This window comes from Mirounga leonina, unplaced genomic scaffold (genome assembly GCF_011800145.1).
Source record: "Mirounga leonina isolate KUSES-001 unplaced genomic scaffold, KU_Mleo_1.0 Mir_128, whole genome shotgun sequence".
NCBI lineage: Eukaryota > Metazoa > Chordata > Mammalia > Carnivora > Phocidae > Mirounga > Mirounga leonina.
In genome coordinates, this window is record NW_023270320.1 from 20,733,677 (window position 1) to 20,752,874 (window position 19,198).

Here is a 19,198-nt window from a genome sequence, read left to right on the forward strand (position 1 = left end):
TCTTCCTAGTAAATTCCAACTTGTGTCTTTGGACAAGATTTAATAAGTAAGAATGTCTAGAACTTCATAAATATTCAACACACATTATATCCCTCTTGCTTCTCCTCTACCTCACTAATTATACGGAGCAGATAGGCAGTGAGGTGAGGCTTAAAAGGGCAGCTCGTGCCAAATTATAGAGTCTTACACTCCAAGTTATACCCCAGAGTCATCCAGAGGAAATATAATGTGAGCCATGTATCTAATTTTAGTTTCCTAGTAGCCACATTTCTTAAAAGTTTAAAAGATTAAATTTTAATGTGTTTTATTTAACTCAGTATATCCAACATATTATCATTTCAACATATAGTCAGCAGAAAAATTATTCACAAGGTATCTTACACCCTTTTTTCATACTGTCTTTGAAATCCAGGTGTATGTTTTAATGCTTGTCTGCATATCTTATTTTAGCCTTACGGCACTTCAAGTGCTCGGTACCTTCATAAAGCTAGTAGCTACCATGCTGGACAGGTCAGCTGCAGACAATGGGGAAACCACTGAAGGTCTGAATCAGCAGAGTGGAATGCTTTGGAAAGATGAATCTGTTAGCACTGCTTGGGGTAGATTATAGTAAAGACAGTGCAAGCCTAAAGACTAATTAAGACGTTATCGTAATCCAGTAGACAGTTATGTGGAATCCGAACAATGCTGGCATCAGTACGAATGGAAAAGAGGGGATGAAGAGCAGCAACAGTGCAGGATGAGGGCTCACGGCACTGATGACTCATCTCATGTGGGAGGGAAAGGAGAGGAAGGAATTGAACGAGAGGCTGGTTAGGCTAATATAGTAAAGCAAGATAATTGGTTTATCACAAAATAGACAGACAAATTGTTTCCTACATTTAATATTATGTCATTTCCAATTTAGCTTACTTGGTTATATGAGCCAGCTTTCCAATTCCTTCCTTACATATTAAAGAGAAACAGGAGGACTACATACTACTGTAATAACTAGGTAAATGTGTCCATCTCCCTCTCAAAGCAATGTTTTGGACAAAGCTGTAAAATGTTCATCAAATATTGATCTTAACTGTCTATTAGCTTGGTAACTTGCAAAGGCACAGACCAGGTGCCTGGCTCCCCTGCCCCAGACTGGTAACTGTATCACAGTAGCTTCTGTAGGAAAGGAACATACATTGGTTGGATTGAACTGACCTACAGAACAAGCAAACTGAACAGTTTTCTTCTCGAGATGTTATGTAATACCCATCTTTTTAGACTATGATTTAAAAATACTTTAAATATTTTAAAAGCCTGGGTAGCTCCGTGGGTTAAGCCTCTGACTCTTGATTTCAGCTCAGGTCATGATCTTAGGGTCATGAGATCGAGCCCTGGGTTGGGCTCCTTGCTCATCAGGGAGTCTGCTTGAGAGTCCTTCCCTCTGCTCCTTCCCCCAGCTCAAGCATGTGCACGCGCACTCTGTCAAATAATATTCAAAAAAATATCTAAAGAGCTCAAATATGATCTCATCCCAGTGTTTCCCCTTAGATTATTGCAGTTTCTGTTGCTAGGCCAGTAGCATAGTTCACAGATACTTGGTTTTCTCAATGAATTTTAACTAGTCCCTGAACTAACATCCTTGGAGAATGTCAGGGAAGAATAAATAAGCAAAGAAAATCTGTTTTGCATTTGTACCACAAACTATTTTAGGAATGGACGGAAATTCTCAGAGTCCCCAGACCCATACTGGGAGTTACCTCAGAAGTGTTCTTTGACCCACAAATATAATCAATCTCATTTTTCAAAGCATTAAAGGTAATACAGAAAGCTGTGTACAGTTAGACAAAAAAGTAAGTTAAAAAACTGATAATGCTAATATGCGCTGGAGGCGTATAAAGTATAACAATTATGCCGTTGTTGGTCTAAGTGATTCTGGAAACAAAAAGAAGGTAGTAGAAATGTTTCAATCCCAAATTTCTAGAGAGTGACTCAGGTATCAAGTGAGATGACAAAGCATAATTGGGTGAATTATATCTGCTCTTACCATTCATTAACTGAAAAGTATTCCCAAGACAAAAGCGTGAATACTGCCCCCCTCCTACGCCTCTCACCTCAATGAGAAAAGACTCTTTCGAGGGTAGACATCCTTACCTCAGAGAGTAGGTGCTGAATCACAACTGTTAATGCTTCAAATTTGATATTACCACAGGACAGAAGCTGCTTGAGCTGCAGGATAAATCCACTTTGGTTTTCACATTTTGTTTTATATTGAGCCAATTCAAGTGTTTTTTCAGAGGACAGCACATCTGGAGACGTCTGTGTCTGGATACACAAACTTCTGGGATTCTTTTGCCTGCCCTTTTCAACTGTAAAAGGAATAAGTATACATAGGAAAATATGAGATTTTAATTTTTATAATCACTACCACCTGGGTTCAAAAACAACTAGATAAGCCACAGAAATGCATTTAAGCTATGTTTACATAAGGAAAGCATATGGATCAGAGCAGGAACTAATCAAATATCTAGATGTTTGGAATTTATAAACACAGACAAGGTCTTTAGCTCTGACTTTAAAAGATTTACAAAGGGCAGAGAATTACACGTGAATTTAGCAATCCAGAAACATGAAAACTGCGTGCAAAATAATGTTCATATTGCAGTTTCTGATTTTCTAGGTAAATTGGTACAGTACTGTGACTATGACAAGTCCTCTGACTCTGTATTGTGATCACATATACTGAAAGGAAAACACAAGTGATTGGACTTTCAATGCCTCTCCTTCTTCCTACACATTTTCTACAAACTTCCCATCCTTTCCTGCTGATGGCCTGGTCATTACAAAGATTTGTACTGCTGACGAGTCATTTCCTAATCTCTAATAAATCATTACATATATTGAAAATCTACTCATATTTTGCCCCTTAAGTTCACTGCTAAAAGTACTATATTCTTGACCATCCTTTTCCGTTTTCTATGAAACACAAGCTTTATTGTTTTTCCCCTCTCCAAGTACTAATAATGGCCTATGGTTTTGTTTTTTTTTTAAGCTCATGCTAATACTCCAAATCCAACTAAGATGCTGTGCTAAGTGATTATTCACTATCTATGCCACGGTGTCCTGGGAATTACTCTATTTTAAATGAAAAACTGTTCAGTGTTGGAACGATTCCAAATGCCTCAGTCACTTTAAATATCAAACAGAATTGGAAGAACACAAAACAAGCTGCTTAGCTTCTTGAAGTAAGTAGGCCAAGTAATCAAAACAAAACATGAAAAAAAAAAAAAAAAAGACACAAGAAACTAAGGGAAAAAAAAAGTTCCCTTGTTTTCAGAGGCATTCCCTACGACATTCACATTCTGTGATAAAAAACCAACCTAAGAAAATTTTACAGACAGAAATTATTTTCTCCAATTTTTCAGGGGGAGGAAAACTAAAGTAATTTCTTGAAGGAAAATAAACCTCAGTATTCATGCTCCAAGAACCAATGACAAAAAACACTCAATATATTCTTTAAAATAAAGAAGGGGGTGGGGGGTGGGGGGGGAGAAGGCTCTCATTTTCTATGGTACTTTCTATGGTTAAACAATTCATATTTGTATTAATACTTGATAATTCACTGTTCTAAAATGACTAAAGTATCTTTTGTGTTTTAAAAATACTTCAGTCGGGGGTGCCTGGGTGGCTCAGATGGTTAAGCGTCTGCCTTGGGCTCAGGTCATGATACCAGGGTCCTGGGATCGAGTCCCGCATCGGGCTCCCTGCTCAGTAGGGAGCCTACTTCTCCCTCTGCCTCTCTTATGAATAAATAAATAAAATCTTTAAAAAAAAAAAAATACTTCAATTGGGGTGCCTGGGTGGCTCAGTCATTAAGCGTCTGCCTTTGGCTCCCAGGGTCCTGGGATCGAGCCCCGCATCGGGCTCCCTGCTCAGCAGGAAGCCTGCTTCTCCCTCTCCCACTCCCCCTGCTTGTGTTCCCTCTCTCACTGTGTCTCTCTGTCAAACAAATAAATAAAATCTTAAAAAAAATAAAAATAAAAATACTTTGAGAAGGGGAAAGTATTTGTCCATTAGTCTTCCTTACTAATCATTAATAGCTGTTTAGTACTAACTGCCATTTCCAAAGCACATGAAGAAAGCAACCAAGTTCACAGTCCTAATATTAAAGTCCTGAAGGGAGAACTTTATGGAGTCACATATTAATGAACTAATTAATGAAAAATAATCTAAATATTTTACAGTTTGTCAAAGTATCTGAAATTAGTATTCCTTTATTTCATGTCATTTCCTAAAAGGTTCTTAGGAGTTCTATTTCTCATGTAACATTATAATAATTACATAGTTCTCATTTTTCCCCTCTTTCATCCACTCAGTAACTCTCCATAGGGAAAGCGAGGTTCCAGGGTGGGAAGGACCTTGCCCATGTGGGATGGCATCTATGGGACAGATTCAAAGTCAGAACTTAGGCCTCCAACACCCATTCTCTACCGTTGTCACCCACCTTGGAAAGTGGAGATGGGGTGGAGATCTAATATAAAACTAAAAACAATCATTTATGCAGTAATTGTAATAAAATGTTACTTTATTATACCAAGCCTGTTATTTGGTAACTCTTCCTTTCAATAAACCTACATGTAGATAAACATCTGTGTTTTATATGTTTGTACAAACTTATATGTTTATAGTTTTATATGATTTTATACAAACAGAACATCCAAAAACAGCTTTTAACTCTTTGACCATCTAGAATTTCCTGTAACATACTGCAGATATAAATGCATTCTCCTGACATCATTGCTGTATGTCCTACCAATACTTAACTGAAATAATCATTTATTTATTGATAGATTGCTTTGAGTTTATCATTCCTTGAATCCCTTAACAATGTTTGATTCTCTTTCTAGAATTTCTATGCTAATTAACTTTATTATTTAACACAGTATCAGAGTTTTAAAACTGTTAGGTTATAATTATTTACAAAATCTGAGATATAAGTACTTTATATTAACATTTTTGAAGAAAACATTCTTTAAAATTCTTGCCTACTGGGGCGCCTGGGTGGCTCAGATGGTTAAGCGTCTGCCTTCGGCTCAGGTCATGATCTCAGGGTCCTGGGATCAAGTCCCGCATCGGGCTCTCTGCTCCTTGGGAGCCTGCTTCTCCCTCTGCCTCTCTCTCTCTCTCTCTCTCTCTGTCTCTCATGAATAAATAAATAAAAAAATCTTTAAAAAAAAAAATTCTTGCCTACTGAGACTTCCAGATGAAATTCACTAGTCAAGTTCTAGTACATTATTTCATAGGGAGATAAATGTATTAAACATTGTTTTTCCGCCTTCAGGTTCAAAATATAGGTACTCCTTTTGTAGCACCAGATTTTATATTTTTCCTTCAAATTATTTCTTATTCCAAAGTGAGGCAATAGCTATATATTACGTTTGGTTTCTTTGTATAAACTAAATTTCTTTCACTGTATTACATTTTTACAATTTACTATAAAGTATTTGCTAGTAATATTGTTTGGATAAATTACTTGATATTATCTTTTTTTCTTATTAAATGGTCAATTCCATTACTAACATTATTTTAAAGTAGATAGCTTTACTTTTATCTTGGCTTAAGATTAACTATGTTTCTCAATGTATATAGATTTTAAAATAATACCTCTACATCATGTTAAGAATCTGTCCACACTGTTTCTGAAGTGTTCAGGAAATACAAGTTGGATTTGCTGATTCCATATTAGGCTCTGAAATCATCATGGTTTTTACTAGCTTCTATTTAATTTGATCCTTTTTGTTTTGTTTTGGTTTTTTTCCAGGTTTTTTATTGTTATGTTAATCACCATATATTACACCATACATTACATCATTAGTTTTAGATGAAGTGTTCCATGATTCATTGTTTGTGCATAACACCCAGCGCTCCATGCAGAACGTGCCCTCCTCAATACCCACCACCGGGCTAACCCATCCTCCCACCCGATCCATTTTGTTAAAGGCTTTCTTAAGCCATAGTGGCTTAAAATTCTTAAGACCTATTCTTTTGTTTTAATTAAAAAACTTTTTTTAATCATCGGAAATGTAATCCCCCCCCCTTTTTTCTGAGGTAAAAGTGACATTTAATATATTAGTTTCAGATGTGTAAGGTAATGATTCACTGTTTGTATATACTGGGAAATGGTCACCCTAACAGTCTAGTTAACATGTTACCAGACATAGCTACCTTTTTTTTCTTATGAGAACTTTAAATTCTACTCTCTTAACAAGTTTCAAATACACAATACAGTATTATCAACTCTAGTCCTGTGCTGTACGTTACATCCCCATGACCTATTTATTTTATAACTGGAAGTTTGTACCTTTTGACCCTGTTGACCCATTTCACAACCCCACCCCATCCCCCAAAACAAACTTAATTTTTTCAGGTATGTCAGTCCAACAGTGTAAGCTGTTCCCTAGTTTGCTGCTGAGGATTCGGATGGCTTAGGTCCACAAGTGAGACTGGGGACTATACATTTCCTTTATTATATTTTGGTTGCTTTGGCTTTTCATAACAAAGTGGCATCTGTATTTATAAAAGTCCTCTTCTCCATATTTTGGAACTGTTAACAGTGTCAGGACAGGTATACTCTGAAAGTTTAGAAAGTTCTCTAGGACCCAACACTGTAGTAGGAATCCTGCTAAGGTCACACTAGAATGAACAGTAAGTAGTGTTTGTTACGGTACACCCTGGAAAGCATCAAGTGCCCGAGTCTGACTGCACCCCAGTCATGCAAGGCTCTTGGTGCTTAGCTGCTTTTCATCTGTGCTTTGCCTGGTCACTGTTTCACCTGCAGCTGCAGAACTGAGGCATTGACTCTAACAAGGGAAGCGGAGGAGGGTGGCACCTGCATTTCAGGAAAAGCTGTCCTCCTCTCTGGCTTTCTTAATGGCTGGAGAACTGGCATTTCAAGAGGGGAGCCCCTCGTATCAGCGTGCGCCCTTACTTATCCAGCCATGAAGACCTCAAACGCCATCCCTAGAACACAGCGCCACTCTGCCTCAGGTAGTGACTGGAATTGTCTGACCTGTACATCATGATACAATTTTCCATGCTACCCACCAAGAATCTCATCCAAACATTTAAAACAATTCTGGTCATGTCCGTCTGCAGAACTTTAACTGACGTTTTAAAAACAATAAAAGCTTTATGATAAGCCTTCTCTAACACACCCTAGCATCAACTGGTGAATTTATAGCTGGTCAGCAAGAATTTACCCTATTGTGAACCCTACATGGGAATTCAGTGACATTAACTGAAGGGTTTCCACTGTAAACTTGTTTGCAAAGGACAAGATCAAAAAGCAACCCAAATGTCCATATAGAAGACTGGTTAAACTTATGGTACATTTAGATAATGAAATAGCACAGTTGTAACGGAGAACTAGGACATGTTCTGTTGTAAATGAGAAAACCACAGTAAAGAGCACTGTAGACAGAATGCTCTGCCGTGTGATGATGAAAATATAAGAGCACATTTTCCATTTTGCTTATAAGTTCATAACAAAATTACTGCATAATACACATACAAGTACTAACACTGTTTACCTTTTCAGAAAATAGGAACCAGAGAGATACAAGGTGTTCTAATATATTTTCTATACTTTTTAATCATGGGGTAAACATACCACCTTTTCAAAATTAGAAAGTATTTTTTAAAGGTGGTTAAATTGGGGATGCCTGGGTGGCTCAGTCGGTTAAGCGTCTGCCTTCGGCTCAGGTCATGATCCCAGGGTCCTGGGATGGAGCCCTGCGTCGGGCTCCCTGCTCAGCGGGGAGTCTACTTCTCCCTCTGCCTACCTCTTCCCCTTGCTTTTGTTCACGCTCACTCATGCACGCGCGCTCGCTCTCTCTCACAAATAAAATCTTTAAAAAAAAATAAAGGTGGTTAAACTAAATTCTGAGCACTTAAATTGTTAACACTTAGCTACAAAAAAAAATCCATGTTTCTTCCTTGGGAAATAGAGACAAAAATCTAAATAATACAGGTTTTGTCATATGTGACAACTCAAAATACATTTACATTTAAGGAGGAAAGAAAACACTGACATACTATCCTTCTAAGAGTACATGTCTTCAAAATTTAACATAAGAGCAAATAAGCAAACAGACTGCCCTCTACCTAGAGCTGGAAAATCAACTTGTGACCTCAATCTTCTGCTCCATATACTGTGCTCCCTAAGGACAAAATTGTGCCACATGGTAGCTGATGACCTAGTTTGATTATCTTCCCCGCCGCCCCCCCCCCCCCCCGGCCAAACTGAAGATCAGAAATGATGCAAAAATCTCAATGATGCTTAAAGCCAAAATGCTCATAAAAAGGGTACTTCATAGTACTAAAAAACAGTTTCCCTTAAGTCCTACAGGAACCATGATTTGTAGGAAATTAAAATATGAACCAAATTTGCCCATGTCCCCTTTTTTAACATGTTACCATTCTGGCAATGCAGCTGTATTTAAAAATATAATTTATTATACCCATTAACAGGACATGTGATTTCAAAGAATCAACTTAGTCAGAAACCCTTAAAATTGCATATTACCTTCTACATAGATTTGGATATCTGTCAACAAGATAATTACCAATATCATGTCTGATCCAATCGTCCTGGGACTTACTCTAATGAAATTGAAACCTCCATCAGGAAAACAAAAGTCATGAATCAAAGACATGTGCTTACTTGAAAACAATTGGATAACACTGTCTGCTATCTTTGTTCCTTCTACTCCAAAACCTCAATTTAATAAAATTTCAAACTAGTCTAATGAACTTATTTATCATCATTTTGAAGAAAGTAGTTGGGTAAAGAGGAACAGGCCCCCTTTTCAGGTTCTAGTCACTCAGGCATATAGATCCCCAAGTCAAGACAAAAAGGTTTTTGAGAAAAACTTAACCATTAAGACATGGACCAACCTATTACCTGCTGAAGACACATCTCTCTTAAGGCCAAACAAGCCTTTCCAAATGGTAAAGTCAAGTAAGAGACAAGACCTGCAGGAATAGTTTGCCTTGGCTTCCATGAAATGCAAAACTATACACTGCATTTAATAACTAACGTTGCCTAGTTTTTTTGTATACTATTGACCTTGTCATTTGCTCAGTAAGTATTTTTCGAAATCTCCCACGATAACTTTGCTGGGTGGTGGTAGGACCTGTCCTGGTGTCCTGTGGGAGAGAGGGGAGGCATGTAGAGGAAGGTGGTGGTGGACAGGCATGCATGAAGACCGCCGGCATCTTGGCTGAATCGTGGTTCCCTACTATTCATCTCTTCCTGTTCAGTTCTCACAGAATCCACCTATCTGCACTGAAAACTAATATGTGTGAGGTAATAAAATGTAGGTAATGAACTAATGGGCTGGTGAGGGCCCTCTCCATCTCTGCCAGCGCTCTGGACAGACAATCGATTCTCTTCTTTCTTCCTTGACCTGACCCAGCACTCCTAAAACCCTTAAAAGGGACACCTATCTCTACATAAGTTCTTTCAGTTCATTTCCTAGGCATTGGATGATGGGCGCTTACCCTGAGATATCCCACGGAAGCAAAGCATTAAATGGAAACTACTGGGAAATACATGTTCTAATAAGAGGGAGGATCCAGTTATAACCAATCACCCAAATGACTACTGTTCATTCAGTAAATGTCAATTGGATGTGCTTCTAACAAACTGGTCCCTGCTCTTAAGGAACTTGCATGCATCAGTGAGAGAGAAGCCATCAGCAATGGCAATATGATTTGATCATTAGCTGACAGAATTGCGTGGAGAGTGTGGTGAGAGTCCAGGTGGAGAAACACCTAGATCTGGGGCAGTCAGCAAAGGGTTCAGGAGGCCGAGTTTGCACGGGCATTTGCACATCTGGCAGACAGATAAGGAGTAAAGGCCAGCAGAGGCGCCGGGGTATGGACGCCCTGGGTACTCCCAAAGTTAAAGCACAATGAGGTGGCTGAAGCACAGGCAGGGTGACACAAGGTTTTACCATGGAGGTGGCAGAGGGCGACACTGAGCAGGGGTCTGGGGGCACCGTGAAAGAGAGGAGAGGTGCACGGGCAGGTCAGGAGGGAGACCCAGAGAAGCCATGGGTCTGTGGCAGTGAGAACAGGCAGGAAACAGTGTTTATGAGGCAGAACAGGGGTCCTGACCAGTTCGATCAAGGGGAGCCTGGGAGGAGTCATGAGTTTCCAGCTAGGAAATAACACAAGAGGAGTAGATGAGCATGTGGGGATGAGAGCGAGGGCGGAGAGAGGGAGAGTCTGGCGTGGGACACAGTGAGGAAGGCGTTACGACACTGACACTCTGCTCTTTAGGCTCCAAAAAGGATCCATTCTAGACTCACCTGCTCCGTAATACTCTCCCAAATTTAATCATCCACCGTGTCATTTTCCTGAGGAGCAATCAGCTCTTTATCTGCTACTGTCCTGAATACTGCCCCTAATGCAAATGTATGAACACATACTTCCTACTTGTATCAACGGACGAGTAAATCCCTGGTAATCTGTATCATCTCACCAAGATGTTTTTTTAAGTTGTCATTCATGTCATCACTTTATTACCTTCAATTTATTTAAACCTTTGTAGTGTTCCTTTCATTATTTGTTTACTCTGAAAGAATTAATAGTAATCACAATTTAGAAGCCACATACAATTTTTCCTATTCTAGGTAGGTATGGCATTTATTTACATGGAACAATTCAAGCTCACGAAAATGATATTAAGACTTTTAAAATTACCCAAGTTAATTCTCTTTGGGGTGGAGGGTAAGACTTTAAGACACCTAAGCATTTAAAATTTTACAATACTATATTTTGTCATTACTATATATAGTCAGAATTTGTTGCAACAGTTTGTATTACATGTAGAAGGGTTTTTCTTTTTAAAATTTTAAAAGCAGATTACAGAACAGAAGGTATATTCATATTAAAAACTCCCATCTCAGAATAATTATGCTTACACAATTTTTCCTCAAAAAAAAAAAAAATTCCAAACTTGACCTATAACCATTTTCCATGTAGCTGGCAGGAAATACGCAGATCTCTCATGTTCTTAAAATGGACTACTAACTACAAAGGAAACAAATTCATTATATCCAGGAATACTTTTAAGAAGATATTACCTCCCTCGATTTACTGGTTCTCTAAAAAATCTAGAAGTTCACCTTAATGTTAAGTTTATGAATTTCAGGACTAAAAGAGCATAAAAATGGAACAGAGCAAAAAATCTGCAAGTACTACAATTTTAGGCCTATAACACTAATAGTTCTGAAGATATTGAATGTAAATATTTTAACTGTAATCATCTAACATCAAAATTTCATCAGAAACAGTGGAATTTCATCAAAATTTCATCCAAAAATAGAGGAAAAATCTGAATTTTTATTTCAACCTAAACAGGAAACAAGTATCTCTTGTTATACTTACTATAGATGAGCAAACTGGATAGGACTTTTCACAGAGCACAAGGAAAGGAATAAAATATACATCATCCACCAAGTTCCCACCACTGTGAATGAGATGCTGTTTCTCAAGACAGCAGTCATTGGTACTGGCTTTTCCCCCTTTATTATTAAACAAATTACCGAAAATATTAAGTTCTAGCCTTCATGTGGACTTCTGTTTTTTGTTTTTGTCTTAATGATCATTTTGACTTACCCAAATGAATAGGCAGCTAAAAACCTGCCTGACATCCCAGAGCCCGCTTACACCAAGCAGTTCTTTTGATTTCAGTAATTTTGACATACACCCACAAGGCGTCCTTTTTCATTTTTAATTTAACACACAGAAGAATGCAGCACCGAGAACAACTTGGAACTTTGTCACCACTAGGAATGGATTCCAAAACAAGACCAAAAAGTCTACGAAGCCCTTCCCTTTGCAGTTCCTACCTCAAGCGCATTTGCCAGTTTGGAATTTTTTAACGCTATCTGCTCTCTGACTTTTACATCTCGAGCTAGCCAGCTCACATGAGGTCACCATTGTGCCGTGAGGCCATCCCCTGTGGGTCAGGGCTCACTCACAGCCGCAGATAGTGTCCTAATCCCTGCATCTGGGTTGCTGCAATCCTATGTTGAAAAGACAGGAGACCCAGGGAAACAGCATGACCGAACCCAGGCACATGCAGGCATAAGACCTAAATGGGGGGGGGAAATGTACCCAACTGTGACAAAGTGGGTCAAAAACGTGTATTACAGGGCGCCTGGGTGGCTCAGTCGTTAAGCGTCTGCCTTCGGCTCAGGTCATGATCCAGGGTCCTGGGATCGAGTCCCACATCGGGCTCCCTGCTCCGCGGGGAGCCTGCTTCTCCCTCTCCCACTCCCCCTGCTTGTTCCTGCTCTCACTATCTCTCTCTCTGTCAAATAAATAAGTAAAATCTTAAAAAAAAAAAATGTGTATTACAGACCACAGACTATCTTACAGTTGAAATGAAAAACAGCCAATGAAAACAACCAACCTTAGAAATTTTTATGACACAAACAATAAAAAAGAGAAGGTAATTCGATCAAAATACTAACCAGTTAAAGAAAAAAAATTGAAGAGACAGGTGCCTCAAACTCGGGTCACCAGAGAACAAAGGGAAAAAGGCAAGTCTCTCACCCAAAAGAAAGCTCTATTGGTCTTAATTTTCCCAAGAGCTAGATAATTGCTATTTATAAAAAGGACTCTCACATGCTAAAATAACTCAACATATCACCTAAGATGAACATAGAAAAATGATGCTCAATGTTGGAAACATTTAAAGCCACATCTGACATCTTTTTACCTAATAAATAATGTGCATATACTGTTAATGAACCACTTTTAGCTCTAAAGTATTATAATCTATACTGTTTTATTTATAGGGTGATTCTCTATTAACCAGAACTCTCTCAGAACATTTCAATTGTTCTAATTATGTATTTACTAAATTTTCTGCCATATTCCTCTAGTTGCTCCTGGTGAAAGACACCGCAATTTTCCTATCCTGAATCCAACTCCAAACTGTAATGTATGATGTACTTTCCATGTTTGGGAGAAAATAGATTCCTACATTAAAACACAACTTAGTGTAGTAAAACTTCAGCTATGTGAAACATGTGAGTTACATCTAACTTCTAAAAAACTTAACAAGGGTGCCTGGGTGGCTCAGTCGTTAAGCGTCTGCCTTCGGCTCATCATGATCCCAGGGTCCTGGGATCGAGTCCCATATTGGGCTCCCTGCTCCGTGGGAAGCCTGCTTCTCCCTCTCCCACTCCCCCTGTTTGCGTTCCCTCTCTCGCTGTGTCTTTCTCTGTCAAATAAATAAATAAAATCTTTTAAAAAAAATAAAAAAATAAAAAATAAATAAAAAACTTAACAAAACATGGGACACCTGGGTGAAGCATCTGCCTTCGGCTCGGGTCCTAATCCCAGGGTCCTAGGATCAAGTCCCGCATCGGGCTCCTTGCTCAGTGGGGAGCCCGCTTCTCCCTCTCCCTCTGCTGCTCCCCCTGCTTGTGTTCTCTCTGACAAATAAATAAAATCCTTTAAAAAAAAAAACTTATCAAAACATTACCTATTATGAATGAAAATTGATTTAACACAACACTGCCTTCTTAAGTAGACTGCTCTAACTACAAAATGGCCCTTTTTAGTGTCAGAGCAAAGCTGTAGCTCGAAGACCGCCACAGCGACTGGAGCTTAGTATCGATCTACGACAAATGTTTTTAGCCTAACCCCATGCACAACATCAGTTCTCAGTAAGTGCTTATCAGTGTGGCAAAAGGCCAGCAAGATCTTCAAGCCTGCTTTCAAGGAAGCCAAAGGAAGAATGTGGATTCACAGTACAGGAACAAGGGAGTGGTGGAAGGCTATGTCTCTCATCTGTTATTCTTGAATTTGGTCCCTTTGATGTCTTTTGTAATCTACAAATGATTGAATCTTTTAACTTTTTTTTTTTTTTAAAGATTTTATTTATTTATTTCACAGAGAGATAGGGACAGCAGGAACACAAGCAGGGGGAGTGGGAGAGGGAGAAGCAGGCTTCCCGCTGAGCAGGGCTCCATCCCAGGACCCTGGGATCATGACCTGAGCCAAAGGCAGATGCTTAACGACTGAGCCACCCAGGCGCCCCGAATCTTTTAACTTTTTACACACAAGTTCTAATACATCTGTTTTTTTTAATGGAAGCCTTCTAAAATGGCTTCATTGACTTCTGAATTTCGTAGTGTGAGAAACAAAAGAGAAATTCAAGTTTATTTAGCATCACCTTGGCAATACTTACCACAAATGTACGAATAAAAATATTAACCTTTAACACATTTTAAATATATAAAAGCCATATGTCGAGTTGAGACATTCTTTCTCAATGTATTATCACTGAAAATTACTTCATTTAACATCAAAATAAAATATTGATCTATATGTCCAAAGTGACTTCAAAGTGTTTAATTGAAATAATTACAAGATAGGTAATCATTACCAAAACCCATCCACGTTATGAAAGAGAAAAAAATAAATAAATAAAGTCTGTTGCAAGGTCAGGCTTGTTAAATGCTATACTCCCCTTACTTTTAAGCAGCTGATATCAGCTTTTGAGAACTAAGGGTTTGACCCTCTCTGGTCAGATACTATCCGAAGGCTCTAACCTCTCTTGTACCTGCATGCTCTTGAGAATGGAGAAGTCACTCACTTCCACAGCCTCGCGCGCAGGTAGCCAGCCATGTGACTGCAAGTTAGCCAATGAGACGTAAGCTTTGTGATTTGGCACCACCCACCCACCCCTTTCTCTTCTTTCTTTTTTTTTTTTTCTTTCCTGCCTGGAGCAGCAATCGAGAGACCGCCAGGCAACAGGAGGAGGGAGCCAAGAAAAGAGAGATGTTGATCCTGACGTTGCTGAGCCACTGAACAACACTGTAGGTGAAACAAACAAGTTAGGTGAAACAAGTAAGTTACTTCTTAGTTAAGCTGTCTCAAACTGCAGCTAAAAGCAATTCTTTACAGCCTCAAAAATGAATACCAAACATAATTTGAGGAGTTTCGTTCTAATTAAACAAATTTATTCGTATTCTGCCCCGTTCTTACTGAACAGTCTAAAGGACTCTCTTTAGTGTGGCTTTAAGTAAATATCTTGTTCCATTAATAATACTTCCGCCCCTCCTCTGGAGCCAAGGTGGCTCCGTCGGTGAGCACTCAGGTCATGATCTCAAGACCTCAGGGTCTTGAGATTGAGCCCGATTCTGCTCTGCGGTCAGTGGGGAGTCTGCTTGACATTCTCTCTCCCTCACCCTCTGCCCCTACCACTGCCTCTCTAAAAATAACAATCCTTCTGCCCCTCCTCAGTATATATGTACTACACCCCTCCCCTTTGCTATAATTGCTTTCATTTATTTCTTTACAGAGGGAGAGAGGGGGAGAGACAGAATCTTAAGCAGGTTTCACATCCAGCATGAAAGATGACTCAGGGATGGATTTCACCACCCTGAAACCTTAGCAGAAATCAAGAGTTGGAAGCTTAACCTACTGAGCCACCCAGGCGCCCCATAATAACTTTTAATCTCACTAGCTCAGCAAAAAGAAATCTAAGTGCAGTGAACTGCCTTCACTTCAATAAAAAAATATATTAACTCTCTGAGGTTCAAAATGGCACTTTTCATAATAAATACAGGTATCTCCAGCTTGAAAGAGAAACTGAATTCTAATAAAACTGGTGGTAAGGCATATTTCAACTAAGAAGATTCTTTTCCTTCCATGACTCATTATAAAATGAGAACCCATATGCAGACGCAAAATTCTGAAACAGAGCTGCCTATTTTGGCAAGAGAGACTATTGCCAGCATTTTGGCAAGCCACTGAAATCACTTCTGGACTTCATTAGCACTTCCCTGACGTGGAGATCTTCATCTGTGCTTGACATCCTGCAACATCACTCAGAACGCTGACAAATTCACTTTTCCTTGTCTTCCCCTATTTACAGAGGCCATGACCTCCTGGATTCGACAACACATTCTGGGAAGGGGTGCCACCCAAGAACAACGTACAGGAGCACACAGTGCCCCCTTATATAGGGGTTCAATAAAGGGGCCCTGGTCCGCCTGGGTCCCTGTGATCATCCTCCTCCTTGCTAGCACCTCTCCGTCTACATTCTATGCTCAGACATATTAAAATTCTTTAGTTTCCTTGAAGGAGCCATCCTCTTCCTAGCTCGAGGCTTTCCCATGCTGTATGCTCGCCTTGAGCACTTTCTGTGTCTTGGCTAACTCCACATATCCTGAGATTCCAGCTTAACCGGCACTTCTTCTGGAAGACCTCGATAAAGTTAGCTTTACCTGCTAGGAGCTGCCTAGTCCATGTCCTACTGTAATCACTTGATGTTCTGTTTAATTATGGGCTGTGTGCAGGCAGGAGCCATGTGTGACTTAGTCCTGGTTATATTTTCAGCATCTAGCATTGAACCTGGCACACAGTCCGTGTCTAACAGGTATTCACTTATGAAATGAATGAATAAATCCTGCAATGTAAAAGACTGGAAAAAGGTGAAAGTGGGCACCCGGCTGGCTCAGTCAGTAGAGAATGCAGCTTCTGATCTCAGGGTCTTGAGTTCAAGCCCCATGCTGGTCGTAGAGCTTACTTTAAACAAAAAAATTTTTTTTAAAGTTTTTATTTATCTCTACACCCAACATGGGAATCGAACTCACAACCCTGAGATCAAAAGTCACATGCACTAGATATGGATTCCAAGAGCCTGGGGTTGTAGCCTTAGTTCTGCTAGTAACCAAGCTAGTAACACACAGAGGTACAAAATAAAGGAATCAGGTGAGATGACTTCTGAGGTCCCCTTAACCTCAAATGCTATGAATTTTTCTGGCTATAGATTAAAAACCCTGGATGTATTACACCTGAAAATTCATCTTATCTAAACTCATTCTCCCCTTATCGCCCAAATTCAGTTAATATTCATGACACCATGTTTTTCCTTTATCCTGTCCTATAACATCAGTCACAGTTGAATCACTGTTCTTCCTCATTTATCCACGACTAATTGGTTTTAAGAACCTAAGACTCCACCCTTTTAAATCTCTATTTGTTTTTACACTGAGCCACTACTCTAGCTCTAGAATCCCACACTGCCACTCTGGCAACCAAGGCCAACAGCACTCACTTTATTAAGAATACAAACACGAGTTACAGTTCATAGCCCATAAGATTACATGCAGGGACTTCAGTATCCATTTCACTGAGAAATGTCTCAGACCTTTAAATTACATAATATGGGATAAGCTCACAAAAGATTCTTACTGGGTAAGTAGAATTATAGTCTTTACATAATTTTTAAATGCTTCCTACACAGGGGAAAAAGAAAAAAAAACCCAAAAACCTCTTTTTTCATCATTATTATTCACCAGATCTAACAGAATTACAGCAGAAGTCGCAGCCAGGAAAATCTAGAAGCCAAGAGTTCTAAACAGAGGGGCCAGGTTTTAATCCCATTTCTGCCCCTTTGTGCCCTTGAGCACATTAATTCACTTCTCTGGGCCTCTGACTTCCTGGTGTCAAAGAAGGTAAACGAGATCACTTCTAGGTGCACACAGGCTCCAAAAATTTCACTACAGCCAAACAAATGTTGCAAAGTGTTTTTACAGAAATTCCAAAGACAAAAGGTACCTAAAATAGCAACTATTAGTCAAAGTCTGATAATAAAAGTCTTTTGTCTTTTGCTTAAGCTGCCTTGGAAATTTATGTGCTTCACGAAAATACAATAAACGACCTAAAATGTTCACCAGAAGAAGATCGGTTAAATAGATCACGGCTCCCATGACTATTAAAAAGCAGAGGTTGATAAACATGTGTTAACATGAAAATCTAAGATATATTAACTTTAAAAAGCAAGCTACAGAAGAGTATATATAATATACCATTCCTTTATAACCAAAGAGTCTATAAAAATCTACGCAGGCTTACATATGATGAGCAAGTTACTGGAAGGCTTTGCAAGCACCCGGGAGAGTGGTGGCCTCAGGGCAGGGGGCCTGGGCAAGACACAGGCTCACTTGGAATTGCAGAACCTCTGTACAGTTTGACTTTCTCTTTTACTTGGAGCACAAATTTATTTATTTTTTAAGTTAAAAGCTATCTGGAGCTATTTTAGATCATACAGATTATTGCAAATACAAGACACCCTTTTATTTCTTTACCTTTTTTCTAAGGTAGAAAAAATGACAGAGGCATTTAGGCCTGGAGAGAGAGGGCCACTGTTCTGGCTTCTAACACCTATTCACCTTCAGCTGCCAGCTCAGGCCGAGGGAAAGGTTGGCAGACTTCAGTGACAGGTCAAGGGGAGTTATGAAACATGAGAAGGTCCTGGAAAAAATGAGAGATATCCCACGAGGGAAGGGAGATGCCTCTGGGAAAACTAAAAACAGTCAGCTGGAAAAAAAAAATCACTAGGGACAGAGATGGAAAACAAGACACATCAGGGCTGACATGAATAAGAAACAAGAAAAAAAATCTATTTACATACTCAAACAGTCCTATTACAGTCAACACTAACCAGCCAGAATCAAATATAATAACACACCTGTTTTTACAGCATAAAACCAACATAATTTACCATAACTGCAATTATTATCTGGAACAAAAGGGAAATTGTGAGGCAATTAACTGAATCCCCTAAAAGTGAGCATGCAGGTCTACAGATGCCTAAAATATTCACTGCATTAACTTCCGTCTTAGGCACAGAGAATACAAAGGCAGTCTTTTGTGACTGCAAACATTTTCACTAGGAAGCCGGGAAAACTTAAGTTTTGTTTGGTTTTGTGGCTCACTTTTTACCTCTCCACAACTGCCAGGATGTTTAATTTCGGAAATATTTAGAACTTAGAAATCGTTCAGCATGTTAAGCTAACCTATCATAATCTCACTGAGAAAGTACATAATGAAAAACTATAGAACCCCTCTCATTTCATCTCCTCCTTGAAGGAGGAGAGCAATGTTAATTTACACACGTCCTATTTCCAAAATCATCTGAAAATGTAATTTAACAGGTGTTGATTTTCACAGATCTTGTTCGTGTCAGAAAAGAGCTAGGGAGCACCAAGGCAAAAATTCTGCTCTCTATAAACAAAACAAACACACATCTGCTTAAACAGAATCAAAGTTATCAGACGCTCGTGTATTGAAATGTTAAGAGCAAAATGCCTAGTTCTCCAAAGAAAGCCTCGTTCTCTCAGAGCTT

The 19,198-nt window shown here is 39.2% G+C and overlaps 1 protein-coding gene across 5 annotated transcripts in view; it reads right to left on the reverse strand.

Annotated features, from left to right (window-relative positions):
* Window positions 1-19,198, reverse strand: part of MTUS1 (microtubule associated scaffold protein 1) — a 167,825-nt gene that overhangs the window by 33,997 nt on the left and 114,630 nt on the right. For all 5 annotated transcript variants that reach the window (XM_035004151.1, XM_035004152.1, XM_035004150.1 and 2 more), the window contains one exon: window positions 2,131-2,345. In XM_035004151.1, the coding sequence (XP_034860042.1) occupies window positions 2,131-2,345 (215 nt within the window). The remainder of the gene's footprint in view (window positions 1-2,130; window positions 2,346-19,198) is intronic.